Source organism: Jaculus jaculus, chromosome X (genome assembly GCF_020740685.1).
Source record: "Jaculus jaculus isolate mJacJac1 chromosome X, mJacJac1.mat.Y.cur, whole genome shotgun sequence".
Classification (NCBI taxonomy): Eukaryota; Metazoa; Chordata; class Mammalia; order Rodentia; family Dipodidae; genus Jaculus; species Jaculus jaculus.
The window spans coordinates 51,249,135-51,271,438 of NC_059125.1; the positions used below are offsets into that span (position 1 = coordinate 51,249,135).

At 46.7% G+C, this 22,304-nt stretch overlaps 1 protein-coding gene and 1 non-coding gene across 2 annotated transcripts; both read right to left on the bottom strand.

Moving 5' to 3' along the window:
- Positions 1-112: 112 nt before the first annotated feature.
- On the bottom strand, positions 113-17,567 carry LOC101601195 (synaptophysin). Its single transcript, XM_004670070.2, has 7 exons — positions 17,474-17,567; positions 16,287-16,352; positions 15,199-15,323; positions 10,626-10,821; positions 9,798-9,989; positions 5,313-5,637; positions 113-1,494 (listed from the first exon to the last, which is right to left on the bottom strand). Exons 1-6 carry the CDS (start codon positions 17,507-17,509, stop codon positions 5,317-5,319), a joined length of 936 nt encoding a protein of 311 aa, XP_004670127.1. The 5' UTR covers positions 17,510-17,567; the 3' UTR covers positions 113-1,494; positions 5,313-5,316.
- Positions 8,190-8,296, bottom strand: LOC123456842. The gene has a single exon (XR_006634719.1). It is a non-coding gene; the product is annotated as a U6 spliceosomal RNA (small nuclear RNA).
- Positions 17,568-22,304: the final 4,737 nt, after the last annotated feature.

Consider the following 22,304-nt stretch of genomic DNA (forward strand, 5'->3'; position numbering starts at 1 on the left):
CAGAGTGTGACTTCAACAGAGGATGCCGCAGGTCAGAGCGTAGTCTTTTGCCTCCTCTCCCCTTCTCCGCATCGTCAAAAAAGACACACTGAGAAATCAGAGCCCGGTGGACTAGATGGTTGAGGAGTTTATTTGGGGGAGAATTACTCATATTTGTTCTTTCTTGGGGAGAGGGTTTTCAAACAATACCTAAGGGCACAGGAAAGGGGGGTCTGGAGGGGAGAAGGAGGGATCACAGCCAGACAAAATGGCAACACACAATCACAGGCACTACGGACATCACAGACACAGCAGAAGGTTCGGGATGGGGGGCTCCAGACCCAGCCTCCAACTACCCCAGGACAGTACTGGTGGGAGTGTGGAGGAAGGGGCAGGGAAAGGGACAACAGGGGGGGGGTCTGTCCCACAGACCCCTTGGCTCTGTTCTCTGTCGCCTAGTTGTCTCTCACCGGGTTAGGCAAGGGCATTTCTTGCTGGGTCCCACCCCTCACCTGCCAAACCATATCACTCAGATATTTTCAGGCTGCCTCTGTCATCAGGGCCCAAGGGAATTCCCTTAGCAAACTCATCTCACAGCTGCTAACCAAGGCCTCCCTACCTGCTTCACAAATTGTACTCACTTTAAACCATATTTTCTTAACTGCCCCATTGGAGGAAGGGCTTTTAAACCAGCATGCACTTTTCACTCTAAGTCCCGTCCCATCAGGAACCCTGACCAGGACCTCCTCCCAAGTTTAGACCATTTCTGAATCGCACTTCTGTCCTTGTTCAAGATCTTTAGAATCAAGCTTAGTTGGCTATTCTAAAGACCATGGTTGTAACTGAAGCCTCGCCCACTCTGGATCCCATCGGCTGCCTCACTTTAGAGTCATGCCCTTCCTAGAGCCACACCCTCAGGCCCCTTTCCAGAATGCTCTAATGGCACCCCTTCCTTTTAGGTTCTAGATCCCACATGCCTGGAACCCAACCCTCTACTGACTAGTCCCTTCTATTCTAGAGCTCCTCTCCAAGACTTTGGCTCTGTTTACACCAAGCCCCCACCCCTAACCTGCTTTTCTCCTACTCTTCCCTTCACAGCTTCTGTTCAGGCATTGCTGGAGGGACCAGGGTTAGGAGGAAGGGAGGGGGGCAGGGGAGAGAGTTTGAAGTCTTGCCCCATGTAGCAGAAATCTGGTTCCCTCCATGTCCCTTTTCCAGAGCCCCTTTACCTCAGGGGACAGGACCAAGGAACAGAGAGGGGCTGTGGGAAGCAGAGGCAGGTGTAAGGGAGGAGCCCACTCAAGACTGGGCCCAAAGTGCATGAAGGGAGTGAGTGAAGGTAGGGATAAGACAGATAAATAGATATTTATATATAATATATATATATAAACAGCAAAGACAGTAAGGGTCTCCTGGCTTGAGGGGTGGAGACCTAGGATATTAAGGGATAGGAAGGGGGGCAGGCCTTCTCTTGAGCTCTTGCCTACCCATAGGGTCCTCCTGGGCTGCACTGACCTGTTGAGACAAAAGACAGAAAGGAGAAGGGGTGCAGACATGGGTAGTGCCTTCAAGGAGGGGTTGGGTCACATTATGCCTTTGCTCCAGCTTTTCCTTCTGCCTGGAATGTCTTTCTTCCTGATTCCTTCACTCACAGCCCTGGAGTCAGCCTAATCAGTTGCTATCACTGGTAAAATATTCCCAGTCTTGTTCCTTCTTGGTCTCAAAGGAACAATTAAGGTCCCCTCTCTCAATCAAATGAAATGTTCTAGCCATTGCTAATAATCTATGTTGAGTAAGCAAAGATCCCTGTCTTTGTCGGGCTTACATTGTAGAAGAGGGAGATAAGCTACACATAATGAATATGATGTGTAAGTGCACGATCTAATATAACATAAGATGATAATAAATGAAATAGAATAAACAAAGAGGAGTGAGCAAGGGGGAAAGTGGTAGGAGGTGATACCAAAAAGGTCAGAAATGGGCTGGCACAAAGCCTATGCATCAAATTGTAAGGAGTGCAGCTTTGCCTCTGGATGTGGCAGAAGTCATGGAGTGTTTCTGAATGAATAGAAAAGAGTAAAATTAGAATAATATGCCTCATGTACCTGCTTGCAAAGTCTGACGGACTGGATTTGATTCCCCAGTAAAGCCAGATGCACAAAATGGTGCATGCATTTGGAGTTCATTTGCAGAGGCAAGAGGACATTCCCAGTCTCTCTCTCTCTCTCTCTGTTTGCAAATTAATTTAAATATACATATGTAAATTTATTTATTTATTTTAGTTTTTTGAGGTATGGTCTCACTACCTCAGGGTAGCCCAGGCTGACCTGGAATTCACTATGTAGTCTCAGGGAGGCCTCAAACTCATGGTGATCCTCCTACCTCTGCCTCCCTAATGCTGGGATTAAGGGCATGAGCCATTTCACCCGGCAATATTTTAAACATTTGTTTGTTTGTTTGTTTATTTGAGAGGGACTGACAGAGAAAGAGGCAGAGAGAGAGAGAGAGAATGAGAATGGGCACGTCAGGGCCTCCAGCCACTGCAAACGAACTCCAGACGTGTGCGCCCCCTTGTGCATCTGGCTAATGTGGGTCCTGGGGAATCGAGCCTCGAACTGGGGTCCTTAGGCTTCACAGGCAAGCGCTTAACCGCTAAGCCATATCTATAGCCCTAAAATATTTTAAAAAAGAAACAGACTAGGAGCCGGGCATGTTGGTGCCCGCCTTTAATCCCAGCACTCGGGAGACAGAGGCAGGAGGATTGCCATGAGTTCAAGACCATCCTGAGACTATATAGTAAATTCCAGGTCAGCCTGGGCTAGTAAAACCCTGCTTCAACCCCCACCAAAAAAGAACAAACTAATAATTACAAATTGTGGGGCTGGAGAGATGGCTTGGCAGTTAAGCGCTTGCCTGTGAAGCCTAAGGACCCCGGTTCCAGGCTCGGTTCCCCAGGTCCCACGTTAGCCAGATGCACAAGGGGGCGCACGCGTCTGGAGTTCGTTTGCAGAGGCTGGAAGCCCTGGCGCGCCCATTCTCTCTCTCTCCCTCTCTGTCTTTCTCTCTGTGTCTGTCGCTCTCAAATAAATAGATAAATAAATAAATAAAAAATTAAAAAAAAATAATTACAAATTGTGATACAGAAAAATCCAGTATACTATGAGAGAAATAACAAGGAGGTTTTGTTTTAGATAGAGTAGTTAGGTAAGACCTTACTGAGCTGGACTTGGTGGCTCATGCCTATAATCACAGCAGTTGGAGGCATAGGCAGGAGGATCACAGCCTCTGTCTCAAACAAACAAAAAAAAAAAAAAAAGAAGAAGAAGAAGAAGAAAAGAAAAAGAAAAAGAAAAACCCCAAAATATATAAAAAACAAACCTGGGAGTAGCTGGGAGTGGTGGCACACACCTTTAATCCCAGCATTTGGGAGGCTGAGGTAGGAGGATCTCCATGAGTTCGAGGCCACCCTGAGACTACATAGTGAATTCCAGGTCAGCCTGGGCTACAGCAAGATCCTACCTTGAAGAACCAAAATAACAACAAAAAAGCAAAACAAATAACAAAACCTGGGACTAGAAGTAGGATCAGCCATAACCAAGATTAGGAGTTCAAGGTTATTTGTGGCTACATAATAAGTTCCAAGTCAGCCTTGTCTCAAAAAGCCAAACAAAAATGAAACAAAAGCTGGTCATGGTGATGCAGGCCTCTTATCACAACCACATGGGAGGCTGAGGCAGGACTGAAAGATGGGACAGCCCAGGCTGCAGCATGTGTCCCAACCTGGGCAACTTAGTGAGAGCCTGTGTTGAAATTAAAATTAAAAAGAGGGCTGGGAATATAGCTCAGTAGCATAGGGCTTTCCTAGCGTGCTTGAGACCCTGGGTTCAATCCCTAGTACTTGAAAAACAAAGTAAAAAAAAACCTCAAACAAACTAATAAAAAAAAAATAAAACCAAAGACTTCATTGAGCAAGTGACCAAAATGATGAAAGGGAGCTAGTTACAAAATATCAATGTGTGTGTGTGTAAAACTCTAGGATGAAAGCAACTTCAGAGGCCCTGAGATCAAATTTTGCCTGCCACAGGGAGGTGGCCAGTAGGGGGAATGGTAGCAGGTGTGTGTGTGTGTGTGTGTGTGTGTGTGTGTGTGTGTGTGTGAGAGAGAGAGAGAGAGAGAGAGAGAGAGAGAGAGAGAGAGAGAGACCAGACAGACAGACAGAGGGGGTGGAGGGAGGGAGGGAGGGAGAGAGGGAGAGAAAGAGGTGTAAATCTCTATGATCATAATGAAGACTTTTGTCTTTTAGTGAAATGGGTGTTGCAGATGATTTCTGAGTGCAGGATGACTTCTTAGTTCTAAGTTCAGGAAGGCAGTAACCTAACTTAGCAGAATCCCTGGAGATGCTGTTCACAGAGTGGGAATGGAGTAGACTAGACTAGACACCTGTGGCAAGGCTGTGGAGAGGATTGTGAGAAGTGGAAAGACGATGGAGATATTTTGAAGGTAGAGCAAACAGGACTTAGATGAGGGATGCTCTGGTAAACTTGCCCCTCTCTGCCTTAGGACTCACTTCCTACCACAACCCACCCCAACTGATTTGCTCCCTTTTCTCCCTCTCTCTGCCTTTCTCTCTTTTTGGGACAGGGTCTGGCTACATAGTCCAGGTAGGCTTCAAACTCGCCTTTCTCCTATCTCAGTCTCTCAAGTACTTCTACACTTCGTATTTTATTTTTTTTTCTTTTAAGGCCCAGCAAGAAGGCCTGCAAGTGTTTCCAAGGCTCTTACCACGCCCCTTTTTCTCCTTTGAAATTCCACGCCATCTCTTTCATCTCAATGGTTAAGGAGAGATGGCAGATCTACCACTTGCTTCCCTTCAAGACCAGGCCTTTTCATTTCCACACCTATTGGTTTGCCAATCATTTTGCAAGCAAGCGTCTTTAACCCATTGAGCCAACTCCCGAGTCCGTTGTCAATCATTTTGAAAGCCCACCTCCCCTTCCCTACCTTGGCTCCTCCCTATTCTAATTTTTCACTGCGCAAGTGTCTCTGCTCTCCTTTCATTGGGTACTATGAACACTTCTCCCGCCCCTTCATTATCGCGGAGCTGCACTTTACCTCTCTCCCATTGGCTCCTTATTCTGTCCATTTTCAAGCGTTTTAACTGCTCTCCATACATTGGATAGTATTTCCGCTTTCAGTATGTAGCCCTGATTCCCTATTGGCTCCTTCAAACTTCAAACAAATCGGGCACACGTCCTTACTGTCCACTTCTGACTCTTATTGGTTTACTGACCCGCCCATCTCCATCTTGCCCACAGCACCCGCCCATCACTCACCAGATTACATCTGATTGGAGAAGGAGGTGGGTGCACCCTGCGGGCCGTAGCCTTGCTGCCCATAGTCGCCCTGAGGCCCGTAGCCCCCTCCGCCAGCTGGCTGCCCATAGTCGGGTTGGTAGCCGCCCTGGGGCCCATAGGAGTCCTGGGGCCCATAGCCTCCTGGGCCTTGCCCGTAGCCTGCATCGCCGTAGGCATCCCCGGGTGCTGGTTGCTTCTCGGGGGCGCCGGGAGGTGCGCGCATGAACGGGGCGGCCCAGCCTGTCTCCTTGAACACGAACCACAGGTTGCCGACCCAGAGCACTAGATTCAGAAAGCCAAACACCTGCAGGGAGATGAGACCAAGCTGTCATCTCCCACCGGTTGCCTCTGTGGCCCCGGGGAGCACTGAGGCTGGGCGAACAGGAATGGACATGTAGGGCATTAAATCCGTGGAGTCCAAGAGGTGGTTTCTCCGACCATCTGAGTACTGGCTCGTGAATGGCAATGTTCAGAAAAATCACCTTTACTCCAGTCCAAGCTGACCGGGAACTCACTCTAGTTTCAGGCTGGCCTTGAATTCAGTGACCCTCCTACCTCTGCTTACCAAGTGCTGGGATTAAAGTCATGAGCCACTACACTCAGCTAAACATATATTTTACAAATTTAATTTACTGTATTTTGTACATGTATAAACGGATGTATAAATCTACATGGAAGCCGGATGTGGTGATGCTCACCTTTAATTCTAGCACGCAGGAGAAGGCAAAGGTAGGAGGATCACTATGAGTTCAATGCCAGCCTGAGACTATATAGTAAGTTCCAGGTCAGCCTGGGCTAGACCAAGACCCTACCTTGGAAAAAAAGAGTGTGTATGTATACACACACACACACACACACACACATATACATACATAATACATACACACATACACACACATACATACACACACACACACACACATATATATATTCCCAAATTTATCACATCACTAATGAATGCATATATGCACATATATGTATGCATAAGTTTGTACATAAGTACTCATTTATAAAGTACATAAATATATGGACATTTTGTTTTTATTTTTGAGACAAGATCTTTCAACATATCCTAGGATGGCCTGGAGTTCACTATGTAGCCCAGTTTGGCCTTGACTTTACAATCCTCTTGCCTCAACCTACTGAGAGCTGGAATTATAGGCATCCACCACCATGCCTGACTCTAAATATATGCTTTTAAAGAATAAAAAATTTAGCTGAGCATGGTGGTGCACACCTTTAATCCCAGCACTCAGGAGGCTGAAGTAGAAGGATTACCATGAGTTTGAGGCCAGCCTGGAGCTATAGAATGAGTTTCAGTTTCTCTGGAGAGATGGCTTAGCAGTTAAGGTGCTTGCCTGCAAAGCCAAAGAACCCAGGTGTGAATCCCCAGGACCCATGTAAGCCATATGCCCAAGGTGGTGCATGTATCTGGAGTTTGTTTGCAGTGGCTGTATGCCCTGATGAATCCTCTCTCTCTCTCTCTCTCTCTCTCTCTCTTTCTCTCTCAAATAAATAAAAACAAAATACAACGAGTTTTAGGTTAGCCTGAGCTAGAGTGAGACCTTGACTTGAAAAATCAAATAAATAAATAATAGAAAAACAGAAATTTAAAATAAATACAGAGAACCATGGTTTATCGTCTATAATTATGGAAGTTGTCAATAAAAAGAAAAAAAAACATAAATATAGGCTGGAGAGATGCCTCAGTGGGTAAAGGTTCTTCCTCACAAACCCTGACTGCCAAGGTAAAATTTCCCATACCCACATAAAGCCAGCTGCACAAAATAACGCATGCATCTGGAGTTCATTTGCAGTGGCAAGAGGTTCTGATGCCCCCATTTCTTCTGTCTCTCCTTGCAAATAAATAAATAAATGTTCAAAAAAGTAAAATAAACATATGGAACTTATATGAAATACGTTAAAAACAAAATATTACATACCTTTTGCTATATGTCACACCTGCTTCTGAGCACCTTACATATTGCTCACTAAAATTTCATTTTTTGGACAGGAAGTAGTATCTCTGTTTTTTTTTTTTTTTTTTTTTTTGATTTTTCGAGGTAGTGTCTCACTCTAGTTCAGGCTGACCTAGAATTTACTCTGTAGTCTTAGGGTGGCCTTTTTTTGTTTGTTTTTGGAGGTAGGGTCTCACTCCTGCTCAGGCTGACCTGGAATTCACTCTAGTCTCCGGGTGGCCTTGAACTCATGGCGATCCTCCTACCTCTGCCTCCTGAGTGCTGGGATTAAAGGCATGCGCCACCATTCCCAGCTTCAGTCCTATTTATTTATTTGCTTAGGTTTTTTTTTTTTTTTTGAGGTAGGGTCTCACTCTGGTCCAGGCTGACCTGGAATTAACTCTGTAGTCTCAGGGTGGCCTGGAACTCATGGCGATCCTCCTACCTCTGCCTCCTGAGTGCTGGGATTAAAGGCGTGCGCCACCATGCCTGGCTCTATTTACTTAGTTTTGATTTTTTAACATAAATTTAAATATTTTTATTTATTTTAATTTATTTGAAAGAGCAAGAGAAAGGCAAATAGGGAGAGAGAGAGGGAGGGCGAATGGGCACACACCAGGGCCTCTAGCCACTGCAAATGAACTCCAGATATATGTTCCTGGTGAATTGAACTTGGGTCCTTTAGCTTTGCAGGCAAGCACATTAACTGCTAAGCCATCTCTTCAGCACCTTTGATTTTTTTTTTTCTTTTTCTTTTTTTCACTCTAGCTCAGAGCTGACCTGGAATTCACTCTGTAGTCTCAGGGTGGCCTTGAACTCGCAGCGATCCACCTACCTCTGCCTCCTGAGTGCTCGGATTAAAGGCATGTGCCACCATGCTCGGCTTGATTTTTTTTTTTTTTATATGGAACGCTTCATGAATTTGCAGGTCATCCTTGTACAGGGGCCATGCTAATCTTCTCTGTATTGTTCCAATTTTAGGATATGTGGTGCCAAAGTGAGTACTTTGATTTTTTTTTTTTTTTTGAGTCAGGGTCTCACTCTAGTCCAGGCTGACCTGGAACTCACTCTGTTGTAACCCAAGCTGGCGTCAAACCTCATGGTGATCCTCCTATCTCTGCCTCCTGAATGATGGGATTGAAGACTTCTGCTCCTATGATTGGCTATTTTTTTTTTTGAAGTAGGGTCTCACTCTAGCCCAGGCTGACCTGGCACTCTGTAGTTCTAGGCTGGCCTTGAATTTACAGGGATCCTCCTTCCTCAGCCTCCAGAGTGCTGGGATTAAAGACATGGACCACTATGACCAACTTTTTTTTCTTTAAACAAAGTTTCACTCTGTAGCCCAGGCTTACATAGAGCACACTGTGTAGCCCAGATTAGCCTCAAACGTGAAGGACTACCTGCTTCAGTCTCCTGAGTCCTGGGGTTACAGGCATGTGGCATTATGCCATGATATGTCCATTTAAAGCTGAGGACTTGAGAGGCTAAGTTATCCTAGGTTTTACAGCCAGGAAGTGATGGAAAAGAAGAATAAGAACCTTAGCATCTAAAATATTGGCATATAACTTACCTTGTGCCTGACTCTTTTCTAAGCACTTCATATGTTATATTTAAAAATATTAATTGATTTGCATCTCTGTGTGTTTGTGTTTGTGTGTGCGCGTGTGCACATGCCAGGATTTCTCATTGCTCTCTACAAATGAACACCAGATGCTTGTGTTGCTTTTTTGTTGTCTAGCTTTACATGGGTGTTGGGGAAATCAAACCCAGGTTGTGAGCAAGCACCTTTAAATGCTGAGTCATCTTCTCAGCCCACTTTATATGTTATTAATTCAGCGAATGCTCAATTTTTTTTTTTTTTTTGGGTTTTCGAGGTAGGGTCTCACTCTGGTCCAGGCTGACCTGGAATTAACTCTGTAGTCTCAGGGTGGCCTTGAACTCATGGCGATCCTCCTACCTCTGCCTCCCGAGTGCTGGGATTAAAGGCATGAGCCACCATGCCAGGCTCGAATGCTCAACTTTTGAACAGTACTTATTCTTCAATACGCATGCTCAAAATGAGCCCCAAGAAGCCTTTTGACTAGCTGCAGTTCACAGAGCTTGCCAGCGGCTGTTAGAATTTGAATTTAGAACATGTGACTCCAGCCAGTAGGGGGCATCCAAATCGTCAAACATTCCTGGATATTCTTTCCTTCTGTGCTTAAGGAAACAGGTCCTGAGAAGATACTAAATTCCAGGAAATTTGACATGACTACCATAGGTCTAGGATCCAAGTCTCCCCAACCGACTCGGGATAGAAGGTCTCATGTCCCTCATGGGAACAGGATGTGGTATTCCAGTAGTTATAATTGCTGTCTCATCCTTCAACATTCTTTTGTGGGTGTGCTTCCTCCAGGGAGCCCCTTAGATCTCCTGATTCTCCTCTCAATCTCTCCACCACTCCCCATGCCAAACTGTAAATTTCCCAGTCTCCCTCCTCCATTCCAGCCAGTTTCCCAGGGCTTACCACTGATGTGTTGAGGCCTGAGGTCACAGGGTCCCTCAGCTCCTTGCATGTATTCCCTGTCTGGTGGCACACACTCATCTCCTTGATAATGTTCTCTGGGTCTGTGGCCATCTTCACATCGGACAGGCCCTTGGCCCAGGCAGATGAGCTAACCAGCCACATGAAGGCAAACACTGCTGTAGCCAGGAAGTCCTAGACAGTGGTGAGGAAGATGGGCACTGTGAATGGGCTGCTTTAGATCACTAGCCTTCTTGGGAGAGGGTCCACTAGGGAAGGCTTGCCTCTCTGCAGCCTTTGCAGCTTTGAAGCCCACAGTATTTTCACTGAATGTGCCCCTCCCAGCTTGGGCTTATGTGAGTGTATGTGACACAGAAGAGGTAGGATTGTGATTGTGATGTGTGGGTGCGGATGTTGAGGGAGGAATTCTGTGGGATGTTTCCAAATCTGTGAGAAGTGTGTCTTTCCACTTTTACCGGTATGTGGGAATTGATGTCATTTTATGTCTGGGCTGAGGGTATGAGAATACAGTCTGTGTGGCAGGATGACATGCATGATTGTCACAGGGAGCCTCCTTCGTTTGATCTAAACCGTGTGGTTTTGTGAGTGTTGGCAGGGAAACAGGTTGTGGGACAGGCTGGGATTCTAGGCGGGGTGTGCGTCTCTTGGGACTCTGTAACTGTATGACTCTGTGACTCCTATGTCCACTGTGGAGTCAGAGATAGCAGCAGTAGTTGCGTGGCTGTTGAAACTACTTGTGTATGGACCTATCTGGGACTTGGTTGAGCTTATGAGCCAAGTAAAGTGTTTTTGAGGACTGTGGGGACTCACCAGCATAGGCCCTTTGTTGTTCTCTCGGTACTTGTTCTGCAGGAAGATGTAGGTGGCCAGGGCCCCCATGGAGTAGAGGAAGGCAAACACTGCCACAGTGACAAAGAATTCAGCTGATGAGGAATAGTCCCCCACTAGGAAGAACTTGTCGGTGCCCCCTCGGCAGGTGGGTGCATCAAAGTACACTTGGTGCAGCCTGCAGAGAGAGGTGAGCAGGTATGACCCAGTCCCTAAGAATCCTATCTCCACTTCCCCAGACATGCCCCCCCCCACTCCGCCCCAGATTCTGACAAGATCCCAGGAAGAGGAGGAAATGGCCATTCACAGAGCACTCGCAATGTACCGGTCACATTTTCACTGATGAAATCGTCCTGGTAACATAGGTGGTGCTCATCCCTCACTTCAACACAGATACTCCAACAACTTGGTTATTACTAGAACTTTCCAGGTAACTTCCTACCCCAGGATACTTTCACTGGCTGTCTTATTTAAAAGGAATATTCTTTTTTTTTTTGTTTTTCTAGGGTCTCACCCTAGTCTAGGCTAACCTGGAATTCACTATGTAGTCTCAGAGTGGCCTTGAAGTCATGGTGATCCTCCTACCTCTGCCTCCTGAGTGCTGGGATTAAAGGCATGTGCCACCTCACCCAGCTCTGTCCTAATGTTTTATTCTCTCATTTTTTTCAAGCATGCTTACCTGTCACCTTCTCATTGAGGCCTTCTTGGATCTCACTATTCTTGTTTTTGTTTTTGCTTTTCAAGGTAGGGTCTTGCTCTAGCCAAGGCTGACTTGGAACTCATTCTGTAGTCCCAGGCTGGCTTTGAAATCACAGCGATCCTCCTACCTCTGCCTCCCAAGTGCTGGAATTAAAGGCGTGTGCCACCATGCCATGATGACAGGAAGGTGGAGAGGCTCTTGAAACAGGATGTGTGTTTGAGGGGCCATCTGGTAAGGGGCTTTGAAATGATGGCCTTTCCTCTGCGGGGTGGGGGGATCAGGGGCATATGTGGGGGCAGAATGTGTGTGGCAAGAGGGACTGGAGTGGGGTCCCATAGCTCTGGCCTCAAGTTGGGAGCAAGATCCTGAGACTGAACAAATGGTATTTTTGTGTATCAAAGGACCTGAGAGAAGGGGCTCACATTGAGAGACCACCTACTAAGTACTTTACTTCATGGTCTCATTTAATGGCACCCTACCAACAATTCTCTAGAGTAGGCCTTTTTATTATGCCCATTTTACAGATGAACAAACAGGTTTAGTAGCATGAAGTTCTTTGTCCAAAGCTGTTCAAGTTGTTGAACCTAGGTTTGAGTTTCTTTGTTTCCAGAGGGCTGGATCGGGCGAAGGAGTATCCAAGGAGAATGAGGGAGGAGTCCTTAGGGAAGGGGCATCAGGGCAAAAACTCAGCAGGACTCAGAACAAAGACTTTTTTTTTTTTCTGGGAGACTAGTGAGTGGGTCCCTCAGACCAGCAGTTTTAGGGAAGGGGCGGTATAGGGGGAATCCACAGGGGATTTGGTGAGCTTGTGGCTCTCCAAAGAGCTGGCTGTCATGCTGTCAACTATCACTCTTTCCTCCCCCACCCCTGCTCTTTTGTAGTACTGAGGATGAAAGCCAGGGCACTTGGGGCAAAGTGATCCATCACCGAGGTATATTCTCAGCCTCTACACTCAGTCCTTCTGGCTGTGTGGACCAGGGACACTTGGATGCTCTTCCATATCTCAGACCATGCTTTCCTGGAACCTCCTATTTCCATCATTGCTCAGAGCTTGAACTTGGCCTCCCTCCTCCTACAGTGTGCTCTCTTGGAAGTCCATTTATCCTTGGTGATCCACAATCCCCAGTTTATTTTTTCTTTCTTTCTCTCTCTCTCTCTCTTTTAAAAATTTTTTGTTTATTTTTATTTGATAGCAACAGACACAGAGAGAAAGAGGCAGAGAGAGAGAGAGAGAGAGAGAGAGAGGGGGGGGGGAGAGAGGAAGGGAGAGAGAGGGAGAGAGAGAGAGAGAGAGAGAATGGGCATGCCAGGGCCTCCAGACACTGCAAACGAACTCCAGACGTGTGTGCCCCCTTGTGCATCTGGCTAACGTGGGTCCCGGGGAATCAAGCCTCAAACTGGGGTCCTTAGGCTTCACAGGCAAGCGCTTAACCATAAGCCATCTCTCCAGCCTTCCTTTCCTCTCCTCTCCTCTCCTCTCCTCCCCTCCCCTCCCCTCCCCTCCCCTCCCCTCCCCTCCCCTCCCCTCCCCTCCCCTCCCCTCCCCCCCCCCCCCCCCCCCCCCCCCCCCCTCCCCCCCCCTCCCCTCCCCTCCCCTCCCCTCCCCTCTCCTCTCCTCTCCTCTCCTCTCCTCTCCTCTCCTCTCCTCTCCTCTCCTCTCCTCTCCTCTCCTCTCCTCTCCTCTCCTCTCCTCTCTCTCTCTCTCTCTCTCTCTCTCTCTCTCTTTCTTTCTTTCTTTCTTTCTTTCTTTTTTTCTTCCTGAAGCAGTATCTCACTCTAGCCCAGGCTGACCTGGAACTCACTCTGTGCCCAGGCTGGCCTCAAAATCACGGTGATTTTTCTACTTCAGCCTCTCCAGAACTGGAATTAAAAGCATGAGCTACCACACTCAGCTTTCAGCTTTCAATTTCTAACTCCATGCAGGACCTCTTCCCTGAGCTCTTCAACATGAGTTCTTGTACTTATTTAACAGACGCTTGCAGAACACTTCTTGTGTGCCAGGCACTGTGCTGAATTACAAATTTTTTTTTGAGGTAGAGTCTCATTCTAGCTCAAGCTAACCTGGAATTCACTATGTAGTCTCAGGGTGGCCTCGAAGTCTCGGTGATCCTTCTACCTCTGCCTCCCAAGTGCTGGGATTAGTGGCGTGCACCACCATGCCTAGCCACTTTACAAATATTAACTCAGTTAAGACTCCCCACCACTCTATGGGGATAGCATTAATATTGTTCCTATTTATAGATGTGGAAGGTGAGAGTCAGGGCAGTTATGTGACTTAGCTTAGCAATGGAGGAATGGTAAGTAAAATTGTGTCTGTGGGTCTGTCTTCCCCCTCAAGAGGTTGCAGTCTTGTCAGCTTGTCCTTACTCTTGTGCACCTAGCACAGTGCTCAGCTCACAGTGGGGGATCAATGAACATCAGGACTGTCTATTTGGGTTCCATGGGTCTCCATATCTCAAAGTATCCTCTCAGTCTTCTATCAAAAAACCTGTTTAGGGGGCTGGAGAGATGGCTTAGCGGTTAAGCGCTTGCCTGTGAAGCCTAAGGACCCCGGTTCAAGGCTCGGTTCCCCAGGTCCCATGTTAGCCAGATGCACAAGGGGGCGCATGCGTCTGGAGCTCGTTTGCAGAGGCTGGAAGCCCTGGCGCGCCCATTCTCTCTCTCTCCCTCTATCTGTCTTTCTCTCTGTGTCTGTCGCTCTCAAATAAATAAATAAATAAATAATTTAAAAAAAAACCTGTTTAGGGGCTGGAGAGATGGCTTAGTGGTTAAGGCACTGGCTTCTCCAGGACCCATGTAAGCCAGATGCACAAGGGGACACATGCGTCTGGAGTTCATTTGCAGTGGCTGGAGGCCCTGGCGTGCCCATTCTCTCCCTCTCCCTCCCTCCCTCCCTCCCTCCCTCCCTCCCTCTCTAAATAAATAAATAAAATGTGTTTAAAATTTTAAAAAAATACTGCTTAAAGATCTACTCCTAGAAATTTGGCATCACAATGATCCTTTGTCTGTTATAATGTAGGTCCAAGAAGGTAAAGAGCTTGGTCTGTATGAGTCACTGCTATACCCCAGCACTTTGAGCAGTAACTAGCAAAAACAGGTTCTCAAATAATGTGTATGAAATGATGATGATTAAATAATATTGACTGCCAGGTGTACATCTTAAATCCCAGTACTCAGGAAGCAGAGGTAGGAGCATCACTGTAAGTTCAAAGCCAGCCTCAAACTACAAAGTTCCAGGCCAGTCTTGGCTAGAATGAGACCCTAGTTCAAAAAAAAAATATTGACTAACATTACATATTTTGGGATTTTTGTGACAGGGTTTCATTCTCTATCTCAGGCTAGCCTTGAACTCATGATCCTCTTGAGTGCTAGGATTATAGCATGTGGCACCATGCCTAGTGACTAACATTAATTGAACAATTACTGCATTAATATATTACATGAATATATATATATATATATTTATATATTTATATTATAGTAAATATCCCTCCCTCCCCCTCTCTGCTGGGGAGGGAATCCATGTCCTTGAACATGCTATATAAGCACTCTGCTACCAAGCTATAGCCCCAGACCTGTCCTTTACTTTAGAACCTTGTTTCTTTCCTGTCATTTACCATTCCATTTACAGAATAGAGCCAGAGGGTAACAGCTTATGTCTGTCTTGCTTACCACATTGTCGAGGACACCTAGAGCAGTGCCAGGTACATAGCAGGTGCTCAATGCATGGTCGTATGATGCCAGTGGTTGTGGCCTTTTGAAGTGAGAGCTGTGTGTCACTGGAAAGGAGATAATGGCCAGAACCACCCCACCCTTGCTTCTCCCAGGTCTTAGGATACCAGAGTGGTGGCACACCTGAAGGGGTACTCGAATTCAACCTCGATGCTGAGGTCACTCTCTGTCTTGTTGGCACACTCCACGCTCAGCCGGAACTCCCCGTCGTAGCTGCCGCATGTGGCAAAGGCGAAGATGGCAAAGACCTTGGGTAGCAGGAAGGGCGATGGCCATAGTAAGCCTATATGCATGTAGGAGGGAGTGCCATCCTCTGGACAGATTGGGAGGGTGGCACAGGCAGCAGCAGATGGAGAGGTCCCTCCCCCATCCCTAATCAGGGCTCATCGGGTCCAAGCACAAGCTGATTATAGGGGTGTGGCTGTCTCTCCCTGTGTGTCTGTCTACCTCTCTCTCCATGCTCTGATCTTCCTTGTCTCCTTCTTCCCTCTGTCTCAGTATATCTGTACCTGTTTTCCTATGCATCTTTTAGTCTTTTCCAATGTCTCTGCATCTGCCTCTCCTTTTCAACATTAGGCATCTATCTCTTTATTTGTCCCTGTCTTTATGTGAGTATACACCTCTATGTCAGTGCCTTTCTGTTTCTTGGTCCATTCGTTTGTCTCTCACTTGGTCTGCATGGTTCTCTCTGTCTCCCTGGTGCCTATTTCTCTGAGTTTATTTCCTTTTCTTTTCTGAACATCTTTCTGTGTCTCCTCTCCCCTCCTTTCCTTGCCTCTCTCCCCATGTCCGTTTCCCTTTGTATCTCTGTTTTTTGGTGCATCTCTGTGTCTCTTTTCTCAGCATCTCCATGTCTGTCTCCATCATCCTCTGCCTTCTTAACTGTCTCTAGCTTTTTCTGGTTTTGCATCTCTCTCCTAGCAATCAGCTTCAGGCTCCACCTCCCCCACCCCTCCCTTACTTCAAGAGAGGAGTTAGGACGTCACAATCTGCCACTTCACAACGGGGGAACCCTCAGCTCTCTGTGATGTCACAGCGCATACATTTCTTGGCCTCAAACCCTTGGGACCTCACCCTGGAGCCCAGTTCCCTCATTCATTTTGCACTTCCATCCATTCCTTGTTCCTCATCACTCCTCCCCCTTTGCTATTCTGAACCACATTACCACCCCTCTCTCTCTCTGCACTGCTCCCACACCCCACCACACTTACCCATTGCAGCACCTTCACGAAGCCAAGGGGCTCCTTGACCACTCGGAACTGTCCCCCAGCTACCAGCTGAGAAGAAAAACAGCGGGGAGGGGTAGGGATGTGGGGAAAAGAGGTGGAGGTAAGGGGTCAGGTTGCCAGGCAATGATCCCTGGGGCTAGGACATGTGACCTCCAGGGGGGTGAAATTTGGAGCGGCAGTGCGAAGGAGAAAGTGACACCTGGGGAAATGAGTGAGTACCAGGGTCTTGGAGAAGACCCTCAGGGTTCAGCAGCGATGGAGAAGTCTGAGGTGATGATGAGTCACATGGCAGAAGAGATCCGTATGTAGAAGATAAATGGGGTCTGGGCTAGTTAGGGAAGAAGGAGGGGTCTGCACCCCTTAAAGGAGAAGCACATAGGAAAGATTGCATAGAGGGGGTGAGGAAGGAGTTGGGGTTCATTCGAGTGGAGGAGGGGTCTTGAGTGGTGAAGGTGAGTCATAACAGTGTGGGGGAGGGGTCTGCAACGGTAAAGGTGAGTCAGATGGTGGCGGTGGGGCTGAGGAGATGAGGATGGGGAGGGGTCGTTACCGACTAGGGAAAGGAAGGTCTGTGGTGGTGAAGAGGAGTGAGATGGGGGAGGGTCTGGACTGATTAAGGTGAGGGAGAGGTGGGTCATGGATTCACTGGATATGTGATGGGGAAGAGGAGGCTGGAGGTTTTGGAGAGGTAAAATCGGATCGTCTCTCTAGATCTGCTGAGAGGTTAAGAGGTGGTCATCTATCGGGGTGCAGTCTTTTTGGGAGGAGCAGGAGCCAGCCCTTCCCCACTCCACCCCCACACCTTCTGTCGCTCTATTTCTAAGCTCATCCGCAGCCCCCCAGTCTTTTTTTTCCACTTTCCCTTCCCCTAGCCCCTTGCCCTATTCCTAGCTCCAAGTCCCTCTTTTCCCCCTTTAAGTCGCCAGCACTGATCTGGGCTCCTGGAGGCCCCCTCTGCGGCAAAGAGGATGGCCTTCGCTGCGGCAAAGAGCACACTCATTTTCTCCACCTCCCCTTCCTCCCCTCACCTGCCAAAGACCCTCAGCCCCAACCCCAGAAACCGTGTCTCCGCTACCTTGACCAACCCGTCTCAGGGTCAGGAGGCCAAAGCGACCTGGATTATGCGGCCTGGTAGCGGCGGACTCTGTCCGCGGTGCTGGAGCGCGTACCTGATTCACCACGTCCATGTCTGCCAGCAGCAGCATCAGCAATGCAGGGGGCGGGAGGTGCCTGCTAGCAAGGGCGGGCGCGGGGCGCGGCGGGGGAGGCGCGCAATCGTCGGAACAGCCCAGACAGCGGCAGTCCCGCCCCTTTCCCTCCTCCAGCACTGTGCGCCTGCGCACCTCGCCAGTTCCAGTTCTCTCGCCGCCATTGCAGCCTAGAGGCTGGAGTCGGAAGATTCCTTCGGGAATGTAGTTCTTTCGGAAAACACGTCTAGCGATCTTGGAATAGGAGGATCGCTCGGTCCTAACGTGAGACATTTTGCCAGGCCCTGAGTTAAATGTGTTCATTCATTTCCCACGAACTAATGAACTGCTAGTATTTTTTTTTTTTTTTTTTACGGATGAGAAAAATGAGCTCCTGAGATTGATTTGTACAAGGTCACACGGCTAGTAATTGGCAGTGCTGAGTCTCTGCAGTTTAAAGAGAGCTCAAGGTCTTGAATATTCCTTTTGGAAATCTTGCATTAAAAATATTAGAGGGTTAAGCCGGGCGTGGTGGCGCACGCCTTTAATCCCAGCACTCGGGAGGCAGAGGTAGGAGGATCGCCATGAGTTCAAGGCCACCCTGAGACTACAGAGTTAATTCCAGGTCAGCCTGGACCAGAGTGAGACCCTACCTCTAAAAACCAAAAAAAAAAAAAAAATTAGAGGGCATTGTCTGTAAGTATAGAAGTTGTCAATAAAAATATATATTACAAAAAGTAAAAATAAATAAAAAATATTAGAGGGGCTGAAGAGATGGCTCAGTGATTAAGGCACTTGCCCACAAAGTCCAAGGACCCGGGTTCGATTTCCTAGTATCCACGTAAAGCCAGTTATGCTAGGTGGCATGTGTCTGGAATTTGCAGTGGCTAGAGGCCCTGGCATGTCCATTCATTCTCATATTCACTTTCTCTCTTCATCTGCCTGCCTGCCTGCCTGCCTGCCTCTCTATCTATCTATCTATCTATCTATCTATCTATCTATCTATCTATCTATCTATCTATCATCTATCTATCTATCTATCTATCTATCTATCTATCTATCTGCCTACCTACCTATCTATCATCTATCTCTGGTTGCAAATTAATAAATAAAAATATTAAAAAAAGTAGAGGGGGCTAGAGAGATGGTTCAGCGGTTAAGGCACTTGCCAGCAAAGCCTAATGACCAGTTCGATTCTCCAGACTCATGTAAAACCAGATGCACAGTGGCACATGCATCTGGAGTTCATTTGCCATGGTGGAACCCCTGGCACGCTCCATATTCATCCTCTCTCTCTGTTTGCAATTAAATAAAAAAATAAAAAAGTACTAGAGAAGGCAGGGGAGGGGAGGGAGGCAGGCAGGAAGACAGGCTCTGGTCGCTCCAGTTTTCCACTTGAAATGACCTCCACGTGCAAGCATCACTTTGTACATCTGGCTTTATGTGGGTACTGGAGAATTGAATCCTGGTCTGGCAGGCTTTGCAAGCAGACACCTTTAACTGTTAATCCATCTCTTCAGCTCTACAGTCTGCATTTTAAGCACATTCAAAAAATCCCCCTAAGGCGAGGTGTGATGGTGCACACCTTTAATCCCAGCATTAGAGAGACAGAGATAGGAGGGAGGCAGAGGTAGGAGGATCGCTGTGAGTGTGAAGCCACCTTGAGACTACATAGTGAACTTCACATCAGCTTGGGCCAGAGTGAGACCCTACCTTGAAAAAATAAACAGGGCTGGAGAGATGGCTTAGCGGTTAAGGTGCTTGCCTGCAAAGCCAAAGGAGCCACGTTCAATTCCCCAGGACCCATGTAAAACAGATAGACAAGGTGGTGCATGCGTCTGGAGTCCATTTGCAGCCACTGGAGGCCCTTATGTGCCCATTCTCTATCTGCCACTCTCTCATAAATAAATAAAAAGAAAAAAGAAAAAAAAAACAACTCCCAACAATCTCCCCTATTTTTCTCCTTTTATTTAGGAGAGAGAGAGAGAGAGAGAGAGAGAGAGAGAGAGAGAGAGAGAGAGAGAGATATTGAGGGAATTGGTGCTCCAGGGCCTCTAGCCACTGTAATCAAACGTCAAATGTGTTCACCATCTTGTGCCTCCCTCCTATCTCTGCCTTTTGAGTGCTGGGCTTAGAATCAAATTCTTGCCTACTACAACTCTCCATTTTACATTCTATTTATTCTTTTTAAAAATATTTTTATTTATTTATTTGCAAGAACAGAGAGACAGAGAGAAGAGAGACAGACAGAGAGAATGGTTGTGCCAGGACCTCCAGTAGCCGCAAACAACTCCATATACATGCACGACCTTGTGAATCTGGCTCTATGTGGGTAGTGGCTAATCAAACCCAAGTCACTAGGCTTTGCAGGCAAGCACCTTGATCACTGAGCTGTATTTCCAGTCCCTATTTATTTTTCAGTCCTCTCATAATCAGGCTATCCTTCCATGCTACTAAGACTATGCCCACCAAGTTCAATGATGATTGTCATATTGAAAAATCCAAATGATAAAATACTGTTGGGATTTAAGATGCTCAGCATCACTCATGATAAGAGAAATGCATATAAAAATTACTATGATGCTGAGTATCATGAGTACATATTACATATGTCATAAAGAATAGCTGATAGCACCAGCTGACAGCAGAGGAAAAAAGCAACTTCATTTTATACCCCTTCGTGTGTTGTGAATTTTGAACTGTTTGAATATATGCCTATTATTTGTTTATTTACTTTTGAGTTGGTTTCACTATGTAGTCCAAGTTGGCCTTAGACTCATTTGATTCCTGAGTGCTGGATTGCAGGTGTTACTCTTTTAAAAATATATTTTATTGGGGGAGAGGGAGGGTATTACCATGGGATATTTTTATAATCATGGAAAATGTTAATAAAAATTGAGAAAAAAATATTTTATTGGGCTGGAGGGAATGCTTAGTGGTTAAGGTGATTGCCTTCAAAGCCAATGGATCCAGGTTCGATTTCCCAGGACCCATGTTAGCCACATGCACAATGGGGCACATGTGTCTGGAGTTTGTTTGCAGTGGGTGGAGGCTCTAGTGCACCCATTCTCTCTGTCTCCCTCTATCTCTGTCAAATAAATAAATAAATAAAAATAATAAAAAAATATTTTATTAGGGCTGGAGAGATGGCTTATAAGTTAAGGTGCTTGCCTGCAAAGCCTAAGGACCCAGGTTTGGCTCAAATGTGCACAAGGTTGAGCATGCGCACAAGATGGCGAACATGTCCGGAGTTTGATTGCAGTGGCTAGAGGCCCCTGGAGCACCAATTCTCTCTCTCCTAAATAAAAGAAATAAAAAATGAAAAATCTTATTTATTCATTTGAGAGAGAGAGAAAGAGAGCAAAAATGGGGGCGTCAGGGCCTCTAGCCACTGAAAATGAATTCCAGATGTATGTGCCAGCTTGTGCATCTGGCTTACTTGACTACTGGGGAATTGAACCTGGGTTCTTAGACTTTGCAGGCAAGTATCTTAATTGCTGTGGCTCTTTTTTTTTTTTTTTTTTTGTTTTGAGACAGAGTCTCATACAGCTTAAGCTGTCCTCAAAGTTGGTATATCGCTAAGGATGACCTTGAACTCTAGAGCCTCCTGCCTCCACTACCCAGGTGTTAGGACTGGTGTGTGCACCACCATGCCTAGCACTGCTATTTTTGTACCTAGTTAAAATTATTCACTTATGTGTGCATGTGTGTGGGCATGTACATGCCATGATGCACATGTGGAAGTCAGAGGACACCTTTTGAGTTCATTTTCACTACACCTCCTTTAAATTTTTTTTTTGGTTTATTCTGTTTATTTGAGAGTGACAGACAGAGAGAGAAAGAGGCAGATAGAGAGAAAGAGAGAGAGAGAATGGACGCGCCAAGGCTTCCAGCCACTGCAAACGAACTCCAGACGCATGCGCCCCCTTGTGCATCTGGCTAACGTGGGACCTGGGGAACCGAGCCTCAAACAGGGGTCCTTAGGCTTCACAGGCAAGCGCTTAACCGCTAAGCCATCTCTCCAGCCCTGCACCTCCTTTAAAGATAGGACTTCTCTCAGTCTCACTCACCAGTTGTTATTTTGGCTGCCCTTATGAGAGCTTCCAGGAAATTCTCCTGTCTTCACCTCCCATCTTGTCCGAGTGCTAGGATTACAAAAGACTGCCATAATGCCAGGATTTTTTCTTTTTTTGTTTCTTGAGGTAGGATCTTGTGTTAGCCCTGGCTGGCCTGGAATTCGCTATGTAGTCTTAGGGTGGCTTTGAACTCACAGCGATCTTCTTACCTCTGCCTCCCAAGTGGTAAGATTAAAGGCATGTGTCACCAAGTCTGGCAACTTCAAGATTTTTATGTGGGGCTCGAGGATCAAACTCTGGTACTCAAGCTCAGTGGTAAGCACTTTGCTCACAGCCATTTTACCAGCCACAGCAAACAAATTCCAGATATATGTGTTATCTTGTGCATCTGGCTTTACATGGGTACTAGGGAATTGAACCTGGGTCCTTAGGTTTTGCAGGCAAGTACCTTTAACGGCTGAGCAATCTCTCCAGCCCAACCTATTTATTTTTTATTTTGTTAATTTTTATTTTATTTGAGAGAGAGAGACAAAATGGGCGCACCAGGGCCTTTAGCCACTGTAAACAAACTCTAGATACATGCACCACCTTGTGCATCTGGCTTACATGGGTCCTGGGGAATAGAACCTGGGTCTTTTTGCTTTGCAGGCAGGAACCTTAACCACTAAGCCGTTTTTTTCAGCTCTAAGTTGCTATTTTTTAAAAAGCAGATTTAATTACAATAACAATTACACACC